At 48.7% G+C, this 25,237-nt stretch overlaps 1 protein-coding gene across 2 annotated transcripts; it reads left to right on the top strand.

Annotated features, from left to right (window-relative positions):
* Positions 1-653: 653 nt before the first annotated feature.
* On the top strand, positions 654-22,323 carry Mab21l3 (mab-21 like 3). Of its 2 annotated transcripts, none has more exons than XM_041638146.1 (7): positions 654-772; positions 1,690-1,938; positions 10,040-10,180; positions 12,959-13,250; positions 15,910-16,088; positions 16,667-16,861; positions 20,740-22,323. In XM_041638146.1, the coding sequence occupies exons 1-7, from the start codon at positions 731-733 to the stop codon at positions 20,971-20,973; spliced, it is 1,332 nt and encodes a 443-aa protein (XP_041494080.1). In that variant the 5' UTR covers positions 654-730; the 3' UTR covers positions 20,974-22,323. The 2 variants fall into 2 exon arrangements, with proteins under 2 accessions (XP_041494080.1, XP_041494081.1); XM_041638147.1 differs by lacking the exon at positions 654-772 and adding an exon at positions 934-1,192.
* Positions 22,324-25,237: the final 2,914 nt, after the last annotated feature.

Below are 25,237 nucleotides of genomic sequence, written 5' to 3'. Positions count from 1 at the left end.
GCCCAGCCCTGTGCTGTGGAACCGTCCCAACTAGGAACTGGGCCATGCAGTGAGTCTATGCTGTGTTCATACAACCCACCCACCTGCTCTCTAGTGGGAAGGCGCCTGCAGGCAGCTGCCCTGGACTCACAGCTTATCCTTCTCCAGGTTCCTCTCCTGTAGCTCAATGATCTGATTTCCCTGTTCATACCTGGCCAGAATCTTTCCCTCTTGGAACAAGAGAAGTTTCCGAATACAACACTTTAACCTGCAGTACGGGGGTAACAGATGGCTCGGCATCTGAGTGAGAACCGAGGAAGGTGCGGATGTTTGATTCCAGAAAGCCAGGGCAGCTTTACTATTATCAAGAAAAGTCTGAGAGGAGAGGGATTGAGGTCATGGTTCCAGCAAAAGCAGAAGCCAAGGGCAAAACCAAAAGTATGCGGGGGAGAAATGGGGACTTTGATGCCGTTGAAAGTGACGCGGAGAGAGAATTCCAAAAGGCGGGTTAAGGGGAAGAGGCCCTTGTTTCATTTGTGAAGAAAACTCATGTGGTCGATTGGAATGTTGACCAGGGGAACAAAGTTCAGGGAAGAAGAGTCTAGATTATCTGAGAGCGTGTGCCCTAAAAAGAAGGGGATTTCCATGACACAGAACAACAGGTAGAAAATCAAGGAAGTGTGGAGGGAGTCTGAGGATCCCGGCGGAAGCTGTCACTTTTCAGGACGTGTTAAAAGTTCTGCATTGTCAGATGGAGCCTGAGCCAGGCAGCCTGAACACCCAGGAGAAGGAGGTGGGTGGGGTCTGATGTGGCTCTCACCTGGAGCTGTCTGGGAGGCTATGCAAATGCAGGGCCACAGGAGAGAGCAGAAAGGCGGGGTTGGCAGCTGTGGAAGAGCGCTGAGGAGGGAGGTTTGGGGAGCTGCCTGCCTGGAAGCCCAGACGTGAGCTGGGCTGTCAGTCCTTTGGATCACAGGCAATACACAGTGATTTTAACCAGCTTCAGGAAGATCAGGCTACTAGGATTTTTTTTTTTTCCCCTATAGTAAAACTATCCCCGGCCAGTCAGACTGGGGACATACTGCCTGAGCTATTGTCTAGAATGAGTTTTACTGGTAAAACGAGATGTGTTCTAGACTCTTTAGGGGACTGTTTATACTGATGTTATTTTGAATGTCAGCCATCAAGTGGGACAAGGAAATCACATTCTAAGGTCAGCAGGTGAGAGGCAGGACTCTGCCCTACTTTCCTCTGCGTGTATGTGCCTGTCTGTAAGCCTGCCTTTCTGTGTGTGTGTGTGTGTGTGTGTGTGTGTGTGTGTGTGTGTGTGTGTGTTCTCTGTGTCTGTTTAAGCTTGCCTCTGTATGCACGAGCTCGTGCTTTTCCAAATACTGATCCTGGCTCTCATCTGATTGACAAGGCTTGCACTGGGCATGGTGGTGAGACACCAGATGGCTTGTTTGCAATTTCTTATTTGTTTATGGTAAAGAAGTAAATCAATTTCAGAATTTTCTGGATTGGAGGGCAGGGGATATTTACTGTCAACAGGATAAGAACAAGGAGATGTAAAGACGCTGGGTGCCAAGGTACACCTGGTGTCAGGACAAGAGGATAAAAAAAGACAGGATAAACCAACATCGGGTAACGACAGGTGGGCTCCAATTCATTTCCATCAAGTCTCCTTTTAATCTTCCTGTAATTCCCTGGAAGATGGCAGATGGATTCGCTCATATTGGAAAGGAAAACTGCAGTGAGCCTGCGAGAAGAGGCCAAGTCTCTGGTCCGTGCTCACAATTCCAGAGAAGTTTCATCCAGAGAGTAACACTGCTGGGAAGGCTGCCCACCAGCTTTGTCCTCCATCGTGAAAAGAAGCAGAAGGTTGCTGCTATCCTGGGGATTGACCAAGACACCATGAAGTCTCTTCCAGAGGGAGACTTACAAGATTGCCTTCTGAGTAAGGTAAGCTGGGGCTGGCCTCTCCCGGGCACGCCCTCTTCCTCTCCATCCCACTGACACTGATCCAGAAGGATTCTCCTGCTTCTGGAGATCACAAGATGGTCCTTGGGAACACAGGACCACTAGCCTCAACATGTGGAGAAGGTCTCTGAGGTTCTAGTGCCCAGAACTGACCTCTGACTCTGCCCATGGCTGACACTTATGTGGTTGGTTACTCTATCTGAGCCTTAGACTTATTACCATAAAACCAGGGTCTGAATGCGGTCACTGGACAATGGCCAGCCAGGCACAGACACAATGGTACATACCTGTGATGCCAGCATTTAAGAGGTGGAGGCAGGAGGATCAGAAGTTGAAGGTTTCCTGGGCTACATAGGACCTTGCCTCAAAAAGAGAGAGAGGGGGGGGGGAGGGAGGGAGGGAGGGAGAGAGAGAGAGAGAGAGAGAGAGTGAGAGAGAGAAGAAAAACATTTTAAAACTGCAAAACTGATAGTTTGAAAAAATATTATTTGGGCACTGGAGGGAGAGCTTGGCAGCTAAGAGCGTTAGCTTCATGGGTGCCAGGCACTCTTGTGGTGCACTGACCTGCATGCAGGCAAAACACCCATACGTGTAAAATAAGAGTAAAATAAATACATCCTTAAAAGATAATATTTCATTTGTAAGTTGGTCATGGTGATGCACAGCTTTAGTCTCAGCGCTCAGCAGTTAGAGGCAGGAAGATCTCTGTGAGTTCAAGGCCAGTGTAGGTTCTTCTGATGATGGACTTTGTAGGGACCTTAAATATTATTTAATGTAAGATGACCCATTGTTCCACTCACGCATGAAGCTTCTAAAGCAGGCGGTTAATGTTTAAACGAGAGGGTTTAAGCTGAGAGGTAGGGACTGGTCTCTGGCTTTCAGGCCTTTGTATGTAAACAGAGCAAAGATCGTTATCACAGTGAGCCCTGAGTGCACTTTTCAGACAAAACCATCAAGGGAAAAAAAAATCTACGTTTAAAAAAACAGTAGCAAACAAAGTGACTTCCCATCACCCCTACACAGAAGCAGTGTTGATGGGCATCTTCCTGGGGTCCTGTGTTTTCTGGAAAAACAAAATTCCACCTTTTTTAGCTTGACATTCAAGTGATTTCACTCGCCTGGTTCTCTGACCCTCTGCCTCCGGGCGTTCCCACCAGCAGAAATCATAAATGGTATTCCTGATGTGGAATCCAGTCTGGGCTCATGCATGGTCTCTTCAGTCTATAAAGCATTTTCTAAAGTTTCCTTTCACAGATATTTCTGACACTTAGCACAGGAATCTGGATTTCTGTCTCCCATGGGGAGTAAGAGTCAGGGTACATGGCAACCACTGGTCTGGTGTCTGGCCTGGAAACCATGGGCTAAGTGTTTGTTAGAAATTGTGTCTGTCAGTTCTCAGAGGTTGGAGCGTCTTGCTCCCAGTCTGACAGAGCCTTCCTTGCTCCATCTCTTGTCCCTGAAGGGGAACCCGCCTCCACAAGTGCCCTGTAAGAGCTTTGCCCTAAAGGACTTCAGACCTGGATTTGTTTTTGTTTTTGTTTTTCGAGACAGGGTTTCTCTGTAGCTTTGGTGCCTGTCCTGGAACTAGCTCTTGTAGACCAGGCTGGCCTCGAACACACAGAGAACTGCCTTCCTCTGCCTTCTGATTCTGGGATTAAAGGCGTGCGCCACCGCCGCCCAGCCTTATTTTTTTTTTTTATTTTAATCCTTCTCATATAGCTCAGAGTTGGCTTAAAGGTTCCCCTAACACCTAGGCAGAGAGCACTTTGCAATCCTGGGAACTTTGGAGCTGATATTGTTTATTGATTGAACACTGTCTCCTCCAAGCATGGCTTTGGTTGCTGACTTGTACCCTGGAAGGTTTAATTCCTTCCACCTTATTAGAGGGACCAACAATGTCCTGGGTACATTCCTTTTCTTCCATATTCCCAGAGTATCTTGCACAGATGTGGCCTGAATCCCTTTGGAGTTCACTGAAGATGAGGAGAAACTGTGATAGGTTGAGGTGCAAGAAACACTTACTTAATGTAGCTGTCAGCGAACCTCCTTTTCTACAGAAGAAGAAAGACGTTCGTAGAGATGAAAGGTTTTTGCTAGAGTCCAGTGTTATATGGGGAAGGTACTGAGGTCTCATCACAGCTGCTTGGGCCCAGAGGCCATCTCTCCTCTGCTAAAGTCCTCTATCTCACAGACACATGCAGAAGCCCCTGCTTTATGTCAAATCCTGCTCTGTGGTTTGGAGAAGCTCAGGACTAGAGCCGTGGTCTGCTAAATGGGAAAGAAGTGCTGTGCCTGCCAGAGGGCTGGCTGGCCACACCCGCAGATTCTGTATTAACTCCCCAGGAAGAAGGGGACATCCTGTACAGTCACTGAGTGATGTCTGCAGTGCACACAAGACCCAGGGTGGCAATGAGTGCCTTGCAGAGCAAAAGGAAGGGGCTTGGCTCTGCTGGGAGAAGTGGTCCACAGAAAGAGGAACGGAGAGGAGGGCTTGGAGGGTGTGTCAGGTTTCCACAGAGGAAGAGGAGGAAAAAAAGCCCAGGAGGAAATCCAGTTTACCCACCCACCTCATTAGTCAGAATCCAAGGTGGCAAACACAGCCTGTCTGTAACTTCCTAACTTTGGTGCAAGCTGCTTCCTGAGCCTCAATTTCCCCATCTATAAAATGGGAATCATTATTGAATGCTACAATAAAGGAGGCTCCGGTACTCCTGTTCATATGAAGTGCCCAATACCCAGGAAGGACTGAGTGACCCCAGCTCCACAGTGCTGCTGCTGCTGTTGCTGCATTTGAAGCCACAAACACCAGAAGGTCTAGGCATTCCTCACAGAATTGAGCAGAGAAGAAGGCCCACTGTTCCCTCTGTGTCTGTCAGTAAATGTATAAGGTTTTCTCTCTTTAAACTGGCAGGCTCTAGAGAACAGGGAGGGTTCCTATTTTGTTTTAACTGATTATTGGATTTAAAGCAATTCCGAGATTAACAGCCCAACTTTCTGCTGTCTGGGAGGATGTTTTCAGCCATTTGTTCCAACCTGCCCTCCACCTGGGTGATGCTCATCTATGCTGACCACCTGTTCTCGGTACAGCCAGGACCCGTACAACTTTTCCCACATGCTGCTTACTTGGCCCTCCATGGAGTTCAAGGAAGAGGATTGCGACACCCGTGAGTCAGCACGGTGTTGTTACAGGGAACAGCCTTGAATCCCCAATCATTTATATTTGAAACAGTAAATTATTCGCAAACCTGAACTATTAATAGCAGCAAAGGACTTGTGTGTCAACAATAGCCCAGAAGCTCTGGCTGGGAAGGAGGGGAGGGAGCCTCGGATGAGACAGGGACATGTGGGAGGGCACGTAGACACACCTGGAGAGGAGACTGAGGACCTGGAAAGTTGTGGCTCAAAGGTGTCATCTGCTGCCCCAGGTGACCTTGAAGCATCCAGCCTCATGTGCCTGGTTGATTCAGTGTGGCTCAATTCTGCCTGGGACCTGCCGCACCCACAAATGCAGCCCTTGAGAAAGAGAAGGGACCCTTTTTGGTCCATTGACTTTAGCAGCAGAGGTGGTGGATAAAACCTGGATCAAGCTCGGATTGGTTATGCTTTTGAGTGCATTTTCTTCAAGTATCCCATTTCCTCCTGTTTCTTTTCAAGCTTTTTGCTGCCTGCAAGGCAGTTGGTGATGAGACTGTATGTATGGCTGGCCTGCTGACATTTGAAAGACTGTAAAGAAAAGGGGTTCTAGGGTTGGGCTTGGAGGGGCCTGCCCTTGTATAAAGGCCTCCATCTTTTATCAAAATGGCTCTGCAGTCGGCCTCAGGGCTCATCTCTGCATTTCTTCACCCAGACGTTGAAACTTCTTGCTCTGTCTCCCTAGGTTCAATCAAGAGAAGTGGGGGGCAATAGTTGAGGGGGGCTGTCAGGTTCTAGGTTGAAGTTGCAACCTGAGCCTGGGCCTGGGAACCCCAGCACAGAGCAGTTGGGGGCTGTAGATTGCTCAGGGATGCTGTCATCATAACAGCCTATCCCTGTGTGTGTGACCAGTAATGTGGGGGTAGAGCAGATATCACCTGATAAAGTTGTACCCAGCTTCAGCAGCCTAGGCACTGCAGGGACAGCCTACCTGGGGTTCTGGTCCATGCCTGCATCACTGTCTGGCCCCTGCTGTATTACCCTAGTATGCCTGTGGGATACAGGAATAGTCTGGAGCTCCCACCAATGGCAGCTCTAGACTGCTGTTACATGGAAGAAGAGAAGGGGTGGGCTCCACTAACAGCACTCGGGTCCTTGAGGGTGTGGCGGAGAATACTGGAAAATGGCATTGGAAACCCCGTGCATGCATGTGGTCTAGTTCTACTAATTGTCAGTGTAATGCAGGAGAGCCACCTGCTGCTCCGGTATTGTTCTGTTCAGTGACACCAGGTAAGATGATTTCTGAAGCTGGAATAATTCTAAGTTTAAGGCACCTAAGTGTAAGAAGTGCCCAAGAAGACTTTGTAGTCTTAGCTTCCAGACAGCACAGTCCTCCAGTCTGATTTTCATACCTGCGGATCAGAACACACAAGGAGGGTGAGCTAAGCTCCCAGATAATGAGTGATGATAGCTACCTTCCAGGGTGTGTTCAGTCTTACTCTGCCCAGTCACGGTCCAGTTCGTGGTCAAGCTCACCCACAGAGAAGAATTCTTGTTGAATTTTTTTGTTCTGAAGAAGGCTGTTCCCTGGGGTGTTTTGCATCCCTGCTCCCAGAGCCAACACTATAACGGATCTTAGTGTGCTGATTCGGGTTTGCCATTTTGACAGAAGCTTGAGTCCTGTTGCTGTTTTTGTTTTTGTTTTTGTTTGTTTCAGACAGAATTTCTCTGCATAGCCATGGCTGCCCTGCAACTCGCTCTGTAGATCAGGCTGGCCTCAAATTCAGGGATTTTACTGCCTCTGTCTCCTAAGAGCTGGCATTAAAGGCGTGTGCCACCATGCCTGGCCTAGTTAGAGTCATTTTGAAGAGGGAACGTCGATTGAGAAAACGCCTCCATCAGATTGGCTTGTAGGCAAGTCTGTGGGGCATTTTCTTGATTGATGATTGGTGTGGGAGGGTACAGCCCACTGTGGGCAGTTCCACCCCTGGGCAGGTGGTCCAGGACTGTTTAAGATAGGTAGCTGAGCCAGCCGTGAGGAGCAAGGCAGTAAGCAGCATCCCCCCAAGGTCTCTGCTTGAGTTCCTGCTTGCAGGTTCCTGCCCTGCTAGAGTTCCTGCCCTGACTTCCCTGGTATGGGAATATGATTGGAGTGAGTAAGCCAAATATACACTTTCCTCCTCCACATTTTTGGTTTATGTTTTAACATAGCAATAGAAATCAACTTAGGACACTTAGTTTATTAATGTGAGTGTGTGTGTGTGTGTGTGTGTGTGTGTGTGTGTGTGTAATCATATCCATGAGCTTAAAGATTTGGGGAGTTTTGGATTGTTAGCCTTGGCCCTCCATGCCTTCTGAGAATTTAGCTACTCAGCGCCATACCCTCCCAGTCACCCCTTCCTAGCCACTGATGACCACGGTGCTCTACCGAGTCAGAACATCTTGCATGGCTCCTTTATTGCGGTACTTGTAATACTTCTATGTAATTTTCCCTCACTACACTCGTTTAGCAGATTCGCCCCTGTTCAGTGCCCTGTAATCTACCAGCCTGGCTATGTGCATTTCATCCTCAGGCTCAAAAATCCAACTTAATGATGGAAACCCCACCAAGCTTCCACCCCTCCAACTCTTTCCTAGCCCTAGCGTACCCCAAACTGAGAGCCTCAGCCTGACCTGGAGGGTTAAGCAGGGCTTCAGACTATCAAACAGCTGAACCCACTCATACCCATAGCCTCATGGGCCTCACCATGCCTACTACTCCTTACTTCCCTCTTTACACAAGTACCCAAGCCGTCCCTCATCCCTCATCCCTTGGGAAGCTGGTCTAGTCTACTGCCTGGAATCTGGTCCCTGCCTCCTCTCCAGCTTCTTGTTACATATTGCCTCCTCTCCTACCCTGTGAAGAAAACAGATTTCAAGTAGGAAATGTCTTCAATCCCCACCACCCCCTCCCTTTTCACTAGCTTTCCTAGTCTTCTCAACTGAAGCAATGCAATGGTGAGTTACTGGGCATTTATTTGCATGACACTTTCCTCCAGGGAAATCCCTCCTCTCCTCAGTGTGTGGGCTTCTTCCTCCTGCACCAACACTTCCCTCCATGTTTGAACATGCCTAAGCCCGGGTGTCAGTTTGAGAGAAGCTGCGGCTGGCCCTCCTGATGTTGCCTAATTTGTTTGTTTCCATGGTCAAGCTTCTTGAAGTGGTGATCCTTGGTCCTCCTGAACTTGTAATGTGTCCCCATTCGCTCCCCTATTCTGGCTGGGAAACTCCACAGACCCTGGGAGCCACTGGCCTCTTCTTTTTTTTTTTTTTAGGACCTGCCACCCTGCACATGCATGCTGAGACAAGGTCCCATGTATCCCAGGATTTGCTGAGAAGCCACAATTGATCTTCCTGCTTCCCCTTCCAAAGCACTGGGATTATAGACTTGTACACTCAGTTTCTGTACTGATGGAGGCTTCATTCACTGTACCAGAGCCAGACCCCTTAGCCCCTTGGCTGACTCCCTCTGACCTTACCTTCCACCTCCAGGAAGGACCCTTTTCCTCCAGTTTAGACAACTGTCCTTTTGCTGGGCATCCACAGCATCCTGTACATGTCTTTCCCCAGCTCCTGACCTTGACAATTTCAATCTGTCTCACTTTGACAGTCTCTCTGTAAATCTTTTGCCATTCAACCAGTACACAGTCTAGCAAGAAGTAGGCATTCAGTGAAAACATGTACTTGATGTTTCCAGTGAGGTTCGCAGGTCTGTAGAGTTGGGGGCCTCCTTTGTCTCTTGCTACTCAGTGTAGCATGAGCATCTGAACAGTACAGATTTGTTTCTCAGAGACAGCACTTTGTATATGGAATTGTACATATCCAAGAGATCTGTGCATATAGATTAGGGATCCCCTCTCTTCTGTATCCTGCAGCACCCCACACTTTCCAGGGAGGGAGCCCCCACGCTAGCATTCTCTTCCATATGGCTTCCCCAGCACTGTAAGCACATAGTCATGTCTCTCTCTCTTGTTCCTGGACCCAGAATGAAGCGGTACCCAGCATACAGTGAATGCCAAATAAATATTTGTCAATGGGCTGACTCTGTGGGCCATGAAACCTGTGCAGATAGGTTTGTTCCTAGCCTTGCATTCTGTCTCTATGTGGGATGGCTCTGTAGGAACTCTCTGGTGTCTGGAGTGATGGGTGACTTAGCATTGGTCCAATCTCTTTCTACCACTTGGGATTTTCTTATCTGGCTGTTTTGAGTAGTTTGGGAATCTGTTTTCCAGATCTCTTTCCATGACTCACTCAAACGTCACCTTCTCTGACCACGCCTTATCCACTTCTCTTTATCCTAACTTGGCATTCCTTATGACGTTTTTCAAAACTGGTATGTATGGTATTACAGTTTGCACGCGCAACTATGTGTCTTCAACCAGAAAACAACATCTGTCTAATCCGTTGCTAAGTTTTTTTTTTTTGCTTTGTTTTGTTTTTCAAATTTAACTTTTTATTGATTCTTTATTGGATTTCACATCATGCACCTCAATCGCATTTGTTGCTAAGTTTTTGAGACAGGGACTCATGTAGCTCATGCTGGCCTTGAACTCACAGCAGAGTCAGGGCTGGTCCTGAACATCAGATCCCCCTGCCTCTACCTCCAATGTGCCCGACTATAGGTGTGCAATGTAACCCCCCCTCCCACCTTTGCTGTTGCCTTGATTGCTACTATGTCCCCAGCCTCTGCCTAGGAGTTAGTCCTGGATAAATATTAAGTGACCATACATGTTTTAGAAGGAAATAGTGTCCTTCTGGTCACTGTCAGACATAAATAGCTCAACTCCCTTGGAGTCCTGGGAGGCAAGACTTTGGTTTTGAACTTGGAGCAGGCTTTCCCGTGCTTTTGCCTTGTCCCCTATGCTGGTGCCTTGGGTCCCGTAACTGTTTTTCTGATCCCCCTCACATCCAGGTGGACCTGAGGCGCCAGCATATTTCTCAGAGTGTGGAAGAGGTGCAGAAAGTTATCCACCATCTGACAGCAGAGATCAGCCACCAGGATAGCCGATTCCAAGCCGTGCCCGCCTCTAACACATACAACAACAGCATTAAGGTAAGCAGGTCTCTCTGAGGTGCTCCAGGAAGCACCCAGGCCCTGGGATCGGAAGGGCTCCATGTGTAAGAGGGGCTCACCCCACTGAGAACATAGTACAGCTGCTCTTCCAGGCACTGTTCGCACATACACACACAAACACCATGAAGTTTTCCCTTGCGAGAGCCCACACACTCCTAGACCACAGAGGTTAGGGTAGAGGAAGCCAAAGTACTTTTCTGCAAACAAATCTCTTTTACTTCGCATTAGTTCGACATGTCCTGTTTCCCCACCAGCCTGTAAGATCCTTGGTTTTAAGACCATGCTAATTGGTTGCTTCGTTCCCAGCATCCAGTCCACACACCTTTGGCCTCTGAAGAATGAGCCTGGCCACCAAGATCTATACTGACCCGGTGCGTCCCAGACTGTGGATGCAGGGTTCAAAGACCTGTGGGTTTTGAGGCAGAGTCAGATTTCAGGAAACTTATTCTAGGAGGAAGATTGTAAAGCTGGCTTTGATCCTGTCATTTGAGAACACTTGCCCACCTCTTCCTCCCCGGGGCTAGTGTCAGTCAGGCAAATAGAACGCCAGGACTAGAGAGAGCAAGACTGTATCACTCTCCCCTGACCTGGACCATAAGAGTTCCCTGCTATGGTCCCAGTTAGATTGATAGCTCAGAACATATCCTGTGTTGACTAGCACCTTGTGCTGTTTATTAAGCTTTAAAATAGGGTTGGAGATGTGGCTTGGTTGGTAAAGTGCTTGCCGAAGCCCTGAGTTTGATCTCCAGCACACACACCTGTGATCTCGGCGCTTGGGAAGTGGAGGCAGGAGGATGAGACGTGCGTGGTCACCTCTGATTTCTGTATTAGCTTGCTGTTTACTGTACTGTTGCTGTGATAAAATGTTGCAATCAAAGCAAACTTTGGGAGAAATAATTCTTGAGCTGATTATGATGGTAACTTGGTAACACGGCAGCAAGCAGCAGGTGTGGCCACAGGAACAGAAAGCATCTTCAACCACAAATACGACACAGAATGAAGTGGAGGTAGAGCCAGGTTCCGAATTCTCAAGGTCAGCTTCCAGTGGCATGCTTCCTCCATACTACCTCCTCAAAGAGTGTCACCAACTGGGACCAACTGAAAAGACCTGAGCCTATGGGGGACGTTCTCATTCAAACCACCAGAGAGCCACGTCAAATCTGAGACCAGCCTGAGATACAGGAGACCTTGGAGAGAGAGAGAGAGAGAGAGAGAGAGAGAGAGAGAGAGAAGAGAAGAGAAGAAAGAGAGAGATACATAAAATGGCTTTAATTTTCATCTTGAACTAAATTTGATAAGTATGTACTTATCGAACACCATTTGTGTAGCTAGCGGTGCATTTGACGTCGTTGGGGATGTGGGTGGGTGCTTTTGTACCTGTTCAAGTGTGTGCTCCGTGCGTGTGGATGTGCTAAGAGAAGCCATAAGCTATATTAGATAGTGGACAAGTCCTAGGGATCCACCTGCCTCTGCCTCCCCAGCGCTGTGATTACAGGCATGCCCTCCACACCTGACTTTTTGTGCGAGCTGGTGACCAGAACTCAGATTCCCATGCTTAAGTGGCCAGCACGGTATGGTCAGAGTCATCTGGGCAGCTCCACCCGTGGACTTGTGAACCCATGTGAAGTAGGGGATCCAAATGCATCTGTCGTTTAGGGGTTTGTCCCCCCTATTTAACCCAGCATCAGGATGCCGGAAGGTATACGGTGCCATCGTCTAAACCATCAAATGTTCTCGGAAAGTGAGGCAGGATCAGCTCAGTCGGTCACTGCCCAGACCAAAGCAACTGTTGCTGCATTCCCCATAACTTTCTTCAAAGAAGAAACATGTGGCTGAATGGACAAAGAGGGTGCCAGTTCCCCGGGTCCAGCCAGAGTTCAGGGTCCCTCTGGCGGATCTGCAGTGCCAACTGGCTTACTGTGTCCTTGGCATTGTGTGTCTGCTGCGTTTGCTTTCTTCCTGATCACCGCTTAACTGGTTCCCAGAGAGTGGGAGTGGGTGGATTTACATCCATTTTTCCATTAAACACAGAATCAACTCAATGGCTCACATTGTCCAGACAGACAGGCTTTCATTTCACCTTTGATTCTGCAAGGGTTAGTCATTCAGACTGACCCTGGGTCATTGTGACGGGCAATGAGAAAGGGTGGGTGGCACTTCAAAGATCTGTCACCTTCGCTCTTTCACATCGGAGCGTTCAGCTATCCCAGGACATCGTTTTTGCTGCAGAACTAGCCCAGGGTAGAACCGCTGAACAAACAGCCAAAAGAACTCAATTAAAATTTCCACTCTTCTGCTTGCTGACAGCGTCCCTGAGGAATCTGCAAGCCCCTCTGAGTCTTAGGTTGCTCACTGAGGAGGTGGTATCAAAGTTACCTCTTGTTTGACCTCGGAGAAGGAAGTGGCTCAGTGGATACATTTCCCTTCCCTTTCTTCTCTCTTAAACTACAAGTCCCTCCAGGATTCCGAGTTTTCTTCATACTGAACTTGAGGTCGTACAAGACCCAGAACTCCTTAAGTCACCTCCTCTGCCACAGCCTCAGATGGGTTAGTGGCAAAACAAAACAAAACAACAACAACAACAAAAAAAAAAAAAGACGTAATTCTCAGTAATCCCTTGGTCTCTTTTCTGCAGGCCTCATCACATTGCTGAGGCTTGGACTTAAGCTGCCTGGTGGGATAGGTCAGCACCTCTCTACGTCACCACCCCCACTCCCGTGGGTGAGCTCATCTCTTCCCTCTCTTTTCTAACCCCAGGCTTTGGCCCCCAGCCTGTTCCACGTCACAGTTCCACTGAAAGGCCTTGCGGGATACAAGGCGGCCGGGGCACAGCGCTGGCGCTACTATGACCTGCAGGGCGCCAAGCTCACCTGCCCTCTGCGTGACCCCGAGGGCCTGCAGCAGTGGCTGGAGACCGAGCAGTTCATGAAGACCCTGTGGCAATGGCACCAGGCAGACGTGAACATAGAGGGGGACATTGTGCCTGCCAAAGTCCTCCAGGTGTTCCGGACACTGGTAGAAAACGCAGTGAGAACCTGTCACCTCTCAGGTGAGCTGATGATCAAGGAAAGCGACAAGGGACACAGTAGCCAGTTTTCTTTTACACTGTGGCAATGGGGGATGAGGGGCGGGGTGACCTGCTAGTCTGTTAACGAAATCCGCAGGGTAGGGATTCTTACTTAGGGAACACTTCTGGGACTTAGAAATTACCAGAAATTACTGCCCTGACATACCTTAGGCTGTGGGTTTTGTGCCCTTCCCAAACCTCAGTGTACATATTTATAGCAGCCATTACTCACCCCCCATACCCACCCCAACCCTGCCTCCCACCATGGTTACCGGGACTTTGTATACAACTCAGAGCATCTAACTGAACACAAGGTGTGGAGAGCGCATGCTTGGAAACTGCCAGCTTCCTACAGCAGCAGCCCTGAAGCCTTAGGACCCATTGACCTCGACAACTGCAAACACAGAAGGCACAGCACAGGGCGACATGTGTGCATGCATAAATGCACATGTGTGAAAACTGACTAAATTCCTTAATTACAGAAGTAGTTATACACCAGGAAGGAAAAAGATGAGCTGAGCAAGAGAACTAATGACACACAAAGCAAAACAGACTCAAACAAACAAAAATTCAGAAACAGGGATTTGGGGAGAAGAATATAAACGATTTTAAAAAAGGAAAATGTTGATTTTAAAAATATTAAAAATTCTAGCAGATTGCCAGGCGTGGTGACTGGTGCATGCCTGTAATTCCAGCACTGGAAAAGTTGAGGCAAGAGGATTACTACAAGTTTAAGGCCAGCCTGGGTTACAGAGTCAGGCCCTGTCTTATGAAATTAAACAATCAGCTACCAGGACAGGAGAAATGCACAGTTGTTAAAAGCCATGACTGTACTTACAAAGGACCTGAGTTTAGTCTCTAGCTCCCACCTCAGGTAACTCACATCCCCTTGTAACTTCAGCTCCAAGGGATCTGACACCACAGCTGACCTCCCGGGGTACCTCATGGGTATGTACGTACGTACAGTCTCTCTCTCTTTCTCTCTCTCTCTCTCTCTCTCTCTCTCTCTCTCTCTCTCTCTCTCACACACACACACACACACACACCACCTAATTTAAAATAAAGTCTAAAACAAAACAGTAATTACGAAGAATCCCAGCAGCAATAAAAGCATATTAAAAACGCCTAGCCGATTAGCAGCCGTGTGAAGTGTGAGAAGCATGCTCTTACTGGGTGAAGGGTGGGGCGGGTGAAACAGGCATTTCCGTGCTGTTCTTGGGAGCAAAAAAAAAAAAAAAAATCACTGTTTTGTTTTGAAAGCGCCATTTGCCCGTTATTTATTCTCTATGATGTGCTTACTTGGCAATTCAACGAATAAACGTTTGCAAACACACAAAGAAATATGGCCAAGACTATCCTCTGCCCTGGGTTGGAAAATAGTAACTAACTAGAAAAAAACAAAAAAACAAAAAAACAAAACTAAATGACTACTCAAGAAAATTGGCCCAGTAAATGATGGTGCCCTTGCCTGGCAGACCGCGTGCAGCCTTTGCTGAGTGAGACATAGGCAGGCACGTATGTATTATGAAAATTACACAGGCTGCAGGACTCAGGGTCAGATGATACATTTGTAACTGTTTGCTTGTCCGAACAGAACAGCTCTGAAAGCCTCCATCCTGGTCATGTCTCATGGATGTTAACTTCACAGAAAGTGGATGGGTGGGTCATTTAATTCTTGTGGCCGTTTTAGGCTCGGGTAACATGCAGCTTAGTTGATAACTATTTGCCTGGCACGCAGAACAGCCCAGATTCAAACCCCAGCACTACATCCATCAGATACATCGGCACACACCTCTGATCCCTGCACTCTGCCAGGTGGAGATGGGAGGATGAGAAATTCAAGGTCATCCTTTGCTGGAGTACTTGGCTAGGGTCACCCTTCAGCAAAATCCTGATATCAGAGAGTCCTTGCTCTCACCTGCCTTCTCTCTCAGACCAGCATTGGCGTGCTTGGGTAAAACAGAGCAGGCCTATACGTGTTAGACTCCATCTCACAATAGCCAATATGATCCTTTCCCATCTTTCCCATAGCTTCCCTTCGTTGAGCCTTCTGGAAAGAATCTATCTCTTAAAAAGAAAACCTCTGGGCTGGGATTATAGCTTGGAGGCATTGTGATCCGCGTGTGTGAGACCCTGGGCTCTATCTTCTGCAACACACACACCCACATGCTCACACACATATGCATGCTTGTGTGCACACGTACACACACACACACACTCGCACGCACATATGCACACACACATATGCATGCAGTGTGTGCATGTACACACACACACACGCACGCACACACACACACGCACACACACACACACGCACACACACACACGCACGGACACACACACACGCACGCACACACACGCACACACACACACGCACGCACACACACACACACACACACACGCACACGCACACCCTCTACAATAACGTGCTGAAAAGCTCTGGAGTAGTGGGGAGAAAAAGGAGAGACCCACTGACCATGAACTTTCCCTGCAAGGCTGTGACAATGACTGACTGGTGTCAGTAAAACCAGCACCGTGTGACAGACACTGAAGGCTGCCCAGACCATCTGCCCTGATGCTAGTGTAAAGCAAGGGCGTTCTTCCTCTTTATCAAGTGTCTCTCTGGTTGCTTTCCCATCAGGCAAGGTCAGCGTGCTAACCAACCGAGCTGCTGTTTGGGTTGCCATGGAAACGTCCACAGGCCAGGTGGAGCTAGAGCTGGCCCCTACTGTGGAGATCCCCACAGCCTGGTCTGAGAAAGCCCAGTGGCCTAGGTGTTTGAAGCGGTGGCCTCCCCCAGACAGAGTGGAATGCATCAAGGTATGGGTGGCCAGGCGGGGGCTCATTCTGCAGAGTGCTAAGGGCTGTGCTGATCTCGTTACTGACAATGTAACAGCTTACTGGGGAAGCAGGGGCTTCCTTAGAGCTGCTCCAAGGCGTGTGCCCCCCTCAAGCGGCAGCATCACCCCTGCTCTTACCAGAAGTGCAGGTTTCTCATCAGGAACCCTGGGCCTGCCAGGTAAACATGGGACAAAGTCCTGTGACCCAGGAAAGGCTGCTAAGTCCTCAAGGACTCTGACTCTGCTGCCTAAAGTGGTCTGAGCCTCCCCTGCCCCTTGTGTGAACTCAAAATGCTTTGTGTTTTTCCACGCTGCCCTTTGGCCTCTGTGTTTTGCCATCCACATGTGAGTGAGAATATTCAGTATGTGTTTGTCTTTCTCTGAATGGCTGCTCTTTACACCTTGGACTCCAATTCCATCCATATCTGTGAATGGCTAGATATGATCCTTTTTGTTGGCTGAATAATACTCCATCTCACAGACATACCCTACGCCGGGGGCCGTTGGGTCCCTCAAGCTATGCGCACTCATTTTCTTCCCAATTCTTTCTCTTTGCAGTCATTTGGGTTCAACCTGGTGGCCCGGTCCAGCTATCACTGGCAGCTAAGTTTCCCCCAGGCAGAGCAGATGCTGTTGGAGCAGTTGGATGAGGATGGGGGCTGCCGCAAGCGGTGCTTTCAGGTCCTGAGGCAGCTGAAGGAGGATGTGTGGTGTCCAGGGAAGAGGCCAGTCATCACCACCCACCACCTGCAGGTGAGCACGGGGTGTGGCGGGGGGAATCAGGGCAACTGTCTCTAGGTGGGTCCCCATGTGTGATGGGATCGGGAGGGGGCCGTGGGAACTGTTTTCAGTCCCAGGGTTTCCACAGGGACTGTGTTTCTGCTCAGGGAGCCTTGTAAACCCCAGCTGTGTGTCATGCCAGGGCTGACAGCAATTCTACTTTCTTTCCTCCCTCCCTCCCTGACTGCCCTTTCTCTTCCTCGTCTTCTCTGCCCCTCTCTCTCCTCCTTTCTGGTTCTGATTCAACATTAGGGATGATCTATTGTACAAATAAACACCTTATGTCACCTAATAGTTTGACATCCGCCACGGAAAGCCTCAGTGACCAGCATGTCTCCTCAAACTTTCGTCTTCATGTCGGAAGCCTTTGCACGCCTCTGGGTATTTCAAAACAGAAAGAGTCGCTGTCTGTCAACCTCGGGCACATTGCTGTGCCGGCGAGGCTTGAACTATCCCCCTGTAGTTTTTATATTACCACCCAACCTTCCTCTGACCCTTCTCCCTCCGTTTCTAACTTCTCATAAGCGCTGTTTTCCCCTCTGCTTCTGTGAGACCCTCCGTATTAGTGCACATGTGACTGGGAGCACACGGAGTCTGTCTTCCATTTCCTTTATCTCGCTCAGCATAAGTTCCCCGTTCCCTCCACGCTGCTGCACAGGGCGAATTCCACTCATTTTGTGTGTGTGTGTGTGTGTGTGTGTGTGTGTGTGTGTGTGGCTGAGTAGTCGTTCACCATACAGGTGTACCACATTTTCTCTGTTCTTCTATTAATGGGTACCTAGGCTGCTCTTTTTTTTTCTCGGCTACTGTGAATAATACTACAATAACCAGAGTATCAGTATCTCTTTAACATTCTAATTTCATTTTCTCAGTATGAATACCTGAATTTTAAGTTTTGTAGGAACCTCCAATCTGTTTTCTGCAAAAGTTACACTAATTTATATTAGTTCCCCTGTCCTTACTGTCTTCTCATTTTACTCCATTTTGCCCGCCCCCCACACTTTTTTTTCTTTTTCAAGGCAGGGTTTCTCTGTGTAGCCCTGGCTGTCCTTGAACTCACTCTTTAGACCAGGTTAGACTGGAACTCAGAGATCCACCTGCCTCTGCTTCCTGAGTGCTGGAATTAAAGGCATGCACCCCCAACACCCAGCTCATTTTGTCTTTTAAACAGTAGCCTGGCATTTCCCTGAAGACTGACTATATACTTGTTGTCCATCTGCGCGTTTTCTTTGAAGAAATGGCACGTTCTCTCATTTATCCGCTTTTCATGGTGGTTTTGTTGTTGTTATTTGGTTGTTGAGTTCTATGTTTATTCTGAATATCAACCCCCTCAGGAATACAGCTTGCTAACATTCCCTCGCACGCCACCTCACCCTGGTGATGGCTCTGCAGAGAGGATGCCTCTGAGTTCAGTGTGTTCACAAGCATCTATCCCCGCCGCCCCTCCCCCCCGTGCTGTTGGGTCTTCTCTGAAAACCTGTTATCAACAGTCTCATGAAGCATGTTCCCGCTTTCTTCAGTTCCATAATTTCAGGCCTTATATTTCAGTCCCATGATCCATTTTGAGTTGGTTTTGTATCATGTGAGAGATGTGGTTAGTTTTATTCTGTGTGTGTGTGTGTGTGTGTGTGTGTGTGTGTGTGTAAGCTCGTGTGCATGCACACCGTATTCTCTTTCTCCCTCCTTCCCTCCTCCCTCACTCCCCAGTTTTCCCAGGTCCACTTTAGTTGAAGATATTATCTACTTTTTAAAATCTCAAATGTGTGTTATTATATGTGTGTGTGTGTGTGTCTGCCTATGTGAGTATGTACCACGTATGTATAGGTGCCTGAGGAGGCCAGAAGAGGGCATCAGATCCTCTGGAGCTGGAGTTATAATCCATTGTGAGCTACCTGAAAGGTGTACTGGGACTTGAACTCATGTCCTCTGAATGAGCAGCAAGTGCTCTTCATTAATCCAGGACTTTAAATATACAGTTTCTTAGAATTGATGATTTTATTTTTGATTGGCGTGTTTGTGCATACTAATTGGGTCTGGTGTGACATTTTTATATGTGTGCACAGGATGCACCAATCACACCCAACCTTCCTTTGCACTGCCCCCCTTTGCCCCACCCTTTCCCCAATTCCTGGTCCTCAGCACACCACACTCAGATCAACTTCATTTCTTAGTTTCCATTGTGAGAAGCACCGTGCCGTGTTTGTCTTTCTGTGCCTGGCTCATTTTACTTAACACATGTCCCTCCATTTTGCTTCCAGCCATTTAGATGTAGAGAGGACAGGGTTTCATTCTTTCTGGACAAACAGTTCTCCATTGTATCTTTGTGTCCTGTGTGCCCTGGCCAGCCACCATTGCCACTTGGGCTGGTTCCATCTTGTTCATGATACCTGCATCTGTCGAAAGGCTGGCAAGCAAAGCAGGGGCCAAACCTCACAGAGCATGCTAAGAATTGCATTCTCAGCCAGGTGTGGTGGCACCCACCTTTAAGCCCAGCCCTCAGGAGGCTGAAGTAGGAGGTTATCTGTGAATATGAGGCCAGCCTGGTCTACACAGCTCCAGGCCAACTAGGGCTACATAGTGAGAAACGTGTTTTGTATTTTAGTTAATCAAGAGTGAGAGGAACTGTTAATTAGATAACAAAAAAAATCATGAAGATTTATACTTTAAAAATAAACAACAAAACCCATACAGATTGGCTGGTAACTGGAATAAGCACAGACAGCTTAGACTACTGCCAAAGAGGGTGAGACACGGTGGGGAGGACAGTGGGAGGGGAACGAAGCTGAGTGGCAGGGCTGAGAGACCAATGAGCAGGAAGATGAACCAGGTTGAACTGTGAGTGACAGGGAGGATGCTGCCCCAGGTTGTGTCTGGCACTGCTGGCTGGATAAGCAGGTCTAGAGGCAGAGCAGGTTTGTGGGGAAAGGCCACGAGTTCAGTCTGGGCATGTTGGAATGGAGGGAACTTTTCCATACCCAAGACTAAGCAGGTCAGAAGCATATTCTGGGCTGGAGAAGGTGCGGTGTGAGTTTGCCATCTTTCTAAGAAGGAGGGAAGCTAGCACTGAGCACCAGGCAGGGGAGAGGTAGGTGGGGAGGAGGGGTCTCCTTAGAAACCCCAAGGCAGAGCAGACATAGGTGGGTACAAGCAGAGGAGTAGCTGGGGTGGAGGAGAAAGTCTGGAAGAGCATTGTCTTAGGGGTCAAAAGAGCAGCAGTTAGAAAGGCAGGGTGTAGTCGACTGTCTGATCCTCTGATAAGAGGTGTGAGGCTAGAAAGTGCCTGCCCTGCCTTTTGATGCTGGGAGATCTTGGGCTAAGAGAGCAGCCTTCAGGATTAATGGCAGAAGACTCCTTGTTTGAAGAGTAGAGGGAGGCAGGGAATGAGTGAGAGGAGAGGAAGTTAGCAGGGCACCTGGACTTGCTGGAGCAGAGACTGCCATGGGAGAGCAGGAAGACAATGACTAGGCCAGGAGGACATCTTCAAAGAAGGGGGTCCCAGGAGTCCTATAGACCCGGGCAGAGGCCCATGAGAAAGTGGCAGATGCAGCGACGGAAAGAGGAGACCACCATGATGGCAGTAGTCTCTGGTCCAGGAGAGGAGGGCTTCCTTGTTCCCTGTATGCCAGAAGGCAGAGGGCCTCTACTCGAAGCAGGGAGTATGTCTCTCTGGGAGAGCATAGAGGAACAGGAGAGAGAGTAACTCGGAGGTGTGAGGCAGCTAGTTAAGCCCCAGGCCCCAGGTGAGGCAATGGATCATGAATTTCCTGGGGAATCCAGTTTTCCCAGGATGCCTTGCTCCTCCTCCCAGAGCCCCGAAAACTCAACTCGTTCCCACCATCTTTCGTCCACAGACCGTGCTCTTCTGGACCTGTGAGAAATACCCAAACCTCAAGGACTGGCAGGTCTTCCACCAAGGGCTCTTGCGCCTGGCCCGGAAGTTGCATAGATGTGTGAGCCAGCACTTCCTGAAGCACTATTTTGTCCCAAAGAGCAACCTCCTTCAGTCAGCCAACCCGAGTGAGCTGGATGCTGTGGCCCAGAAAGTGGCCTTCTTCCTAAAGAACCCACAGGTCTCTTTGCCCTGAGGTGGCCCAGGGAGCCCTGGCTACATTCCCGCCTGCTGATTTGGTTCTCAGGGCGGTTCCTCAGCCAGCTGCCAGGACCCTACGAACAGAGAGGCCAACAAAGCAGACCAGCAGCTCGCGCATCAGAGGCAAAAGCTCCTACCCCAGGTCCATGCAAGCAAACATTTCGTCTTTCCTACCTCCCCCAGGGACAGCTCCCTCCAGCTTCCCCAAGTGGTTGATTTTCCTTGCTCCGGTTCTTATTGTCTGACAAGGGGAATGGAGATGGGTTCAGGGAAGGCCAGGTATCAGCCTGCTGCCCGAGAATATTCCAGCTGGCTGGACCAGGACCCACACACTGACAGACGGCCCACCCGGTTGCTGTCCCTTCATGAATCTCTCTCTGTCCTCCGGCTCCAAGCAGGGCCAGCGGTCCAGGCTCTTGAACTTTTCTGGTGTTCCTCTATCAGTTGTGTGGAGCCTTCCTAAGGGTTAGCGAAAATCCAAGAGAAGAAAGCAGCTGGGACCCACCTGTCATGTGACTCTAGTCAGCCCGCTCTTCTGTGGTCAAGGAACTTGCTTCCACTCCAGGAATGAGCTCCATGCTGTGGCCTTGCATGGACCCACCCCCAGGTCACTCACGTCTGGATGTCTTCCTTCGCTCAGTCCACTAATTTACTTGTGAATACATAAATACTCTCTGGGTACGGAGAATGCAGGCGAGAACAAGACAGACTCCCTGGAGAAGACAGGAAGTGAACAGCACATCGGTGACCATAGAAGGAAGTCTACTAGAATAAGGTCACAGAAAGATCCCAAGGGAGAACATGTGGGCAGGCTGGGGTGGGTAGGCATGGGTCCCTGGCTGTGAAAAGCTGGGGAGTAGTTGGTATTACTATGTTCTGGGATCCAAGGTGCAGTGTTTACCTCTGACAAGCACACTTCAGATGATGGCTCTGGTGATGGCACCGGGAGGGGACTCCGTGGCCCCTGCACCTCCCACTTTTGAAGGTCACTGAGGTCCGCAGCATCACACATCTGCACGCTGGCTGGGGATTCCTGGTGCTCTTAGAAAAGATGGCTTCTTTGGGCATTTTCTTAATGCCTCTCAGCTCCGGGGATCTGTCATGACTTTTGAAACATTCTCTCCAGATAGCCTTAGCAAGGTACTCTTTCTAAAAGCACAAACCACTGGTCTGGGGGGCTCTGGAGAAGCCTGTGTGTTGAGGACTGAACCCGAGGCCTCTGACATGCTGAGCATGGGCCCTGCCAATGAGCTAGGTTGACTTTATTTTGAGGCTGGATCTCACTAAGTTGCCCAGGTTGGCTTTATTTTTTTATTAGTTTTTTTTATTAGAATATATGAATTATCCATAACGATTGGTTTTGTTGTGATATTTTCATGCACATGGGACATTTTGTGTGTGAATGTGTGTGTGTGTTTGTGTAAACAATGATTTCTGCAAGGGTTCCGTCCAGGAACATGGATAAGGGGCCAGTTGCAGGAGAATGGGCATCTTTAGTGGCTCTACCACTGAAGATAACACTCCTCTTAGTCCCCAACAACCATTAACTGCCTATAAATCCTGGGGTTTAGGGGGGACTTGTGAGCATTTCCTGTCCACGATGGGGTGCTCATCTTAGAAGAGTGAGCTCAGCTTCCGAGAGCTCCAGTACATTGATCATATTGTAGCTGAAGACAGCAGCCCACAATGCCCCACCCCTCCCATCTGCTCTTGCCTTCTCACCCCATTCCATGGCATTTCTCAAGCCTTGCTGGGGGGGGGGGGTGGTGACAAAGATGTCCCATTTAAGGGTGAGCCCTCAGCAGCCACTGCTTCTCAGCACTTGGGCCAGTTCTAAGTCTGTGCAGTCGCAGCTGGCCACCGCAGGGGGATGCTTCTCCAACTACTGCTGGCATCTGAACAGATCTATAGACACCAACATGGACATTTTGAAGGCATTTTGGCAGACCTGTAATGTCAATTTCACAAAAGCCAGAAAAATCTTCCCCACCAGGGCCTATCATCTCTCCAACCACAGGATTCTGAGTGGGTTTGCAGTCAAATATGTGGATTCAATCCTAAGAAGCAGCCTAGTGTCCAAAAAGCTATTGCCCTCCCCCCGCCATAACAGTAACGCCATTATTACACCAGGGGTGTGGCACACAGATCTTGCCTGGAAGGCAGCACACAGGGTCTACAGTTGGATAATATTATGACAATCGTCTCCAGCAGCCTTCACAGCACCTTCTGGCGCCTTATAATCCAGCCATTAGGGAGAAGCTTCTGGCGAAGGCCCAGCTTGATTCTCTGCATCTTGCAAACAGAGTATGGTGTCTTCAGGGTCTTTCCCTTGAGTTCTGGTGAGCCTCCAAACAGCAATGGCAATAGATTAGGCCAGCTTTGAACTCTTAACTCAGGCAAGCATTGAATGTGCAATCCCCCTGCTTCAGCTTCCTAAGTAGCTGGAATTAGAGTTCTGTACCACCACTTATGATTTTGTTTTGGTGAAAATTAATATTACTTTTAGTACTGCAACCGAATGATTTTTTTTGTTGTCCAAGGTTTCTGTCCCACCCAGTCCTGTAGCAGTTAATTCCCAAAGAATCACACATTAGTTATAAACTGATTGGCCCATTAGCTCAGGCTTCTTATTAACTAATTCTTATAACTTAGATTAGCCCATAATTCTTGTCTGAGTTAGCCATGTAGCTTGGTACCTTTTTTAGTGAGGCAGTCACACCTTGCTTCCTCTGAGGCTGGGTCACGACTGCAGACCGAAAACTTCCCTCTTTCCACAATTCTCATTGCTCCATCTCTACTTCTTGTCTGGTTACTGGCCAATCAGCACTTTATTAAAAATAATACAAGTGACAGGATAAAAGACCATTGTCCCCCAGCAGGTTATCACACAGTAAATCATATTTTGAAAAGGCTGGAAAACTGTCTTTCTAAAGTAACTGATTTTTTTGGGAAGCATGAAGTGGTAGGAAACCCATGCTTTGCTAAATCACCAAGATTAGCCATGTTCTCTGACCAAGGGGAACTTTTGTTTGTTTTGAGAAGGCAGCGGCTGAAATAAAGTTTTGTTTCTGTTTCTAATATGTAAATGTCTTAAGAAAGTATTAAAACAGCTATAACAGTCCCAGCATACAAAAGTCAAGTGGGCTGAGTGGTTATTTAACAGTGTGGAGTTGTAGAGAGGGTGGACTCATATGCCTGTCAGACCAAGTATTCAGAGAAGTAGCTTGTTCTGTTGATTCTTGGCGGTTCCCACATCTGGCCAGCAGAGGGCAGCAGGCACCAACAAATGAAAAGCCAAACATGGCTCCCTCATTTTCAGGGCCAAACACTTGTTACTGTCTTAGTCTAAAAGCTGCACCCTGCTCCTCCTAAAAAGGTGGTTTTCTGCTGATGCTAAATTGTCGGTCTTTTATCGTGCTTTAGCTAATGTCCCAGTCTTTGTCCGAAGCTGAGCTCAGACAGGGAGCCAGCAGCACAGGCCAGCCTGGACGCTGCAGACGTTCAGCTCCAGTGTTTCAGAAGACAGACTGCCAGTACAAAGTGAGGTCTGATCACGATGCTTCTTTACTTTGGTCAGTTTCTCCGTTTGTCTTTACTGCAGTACATAAAGACCTGATTGTGTGTCTCTGTGTGCACATGCGATGTGGGTGCAGGTGCCCAAGGGTTCCAGAAGAGAGCGTTGGATTCCCTACTGGAGCCGCGTGCAGTTGTGAGCCACTTGACATGGATGCTGGGAACGGAACTTGGGTCCGCTAAAGCCCTCTTAGTTGCTGACTCATTCTCCCTGTTTCCTCTCTCCTCTCTCCCCCTCCCTCCCTCCCTCCCTCCCTCCCTCCCTCCCTTCCTCTCTCCCTCCCTTCTTTTTAAAAATTCTCCAGAGGACCTTTTCCACCTCCCATAACGCCCCTGGATGTGGGGCTATGCTCTCTCAGGGAACAGCAGCTATCCAGCCATTCAGATGGACCTGGCTGTGTGTGCTCCTCGCCTGTGAAGTACATGGCCTTCACCAGGTGCTTGACTTCTGAGTTTCCAACTTCCCTCTTTCTCGAGACAGCTGTTGGTGCCTAAGTGGTATCTCTCCTCCAGTTCACCTCCAGGCCCTTGGAAAAAATTATTTAAAATTTATTTAATTAATTTAAAAAATCATCCCTAGCACATTGAAAGCAATAAAAGGGGACAAATGGATGTGAAAACCTGGACCTTGGTACAGGGTCGCTGCTATGGAAACATTTGTCACATCAGTGCCTACTCCTCCCTTA

This window comes from Microtus oregoni, unplaced genomic scaffold (genome assembly GCF_018167655.1).
Source record: "Microtus oregoni isolate MIOR12 unplaced genomic scaffold, Mior012 000054F_ref0000373, whole genome shotgun sequence".
Classification (NCBI taxonomy): domain Eukaryota; kingdom Metazoa; phylum Chordata; class Mammalia; order Rodentia; family Cricetidae; genus Microtus; species Microtus oregoni.
Note: the sequence above shows the minus strand (reverse complement) of the source record. Positions and strands in the feature narration are given on the sequence as shown.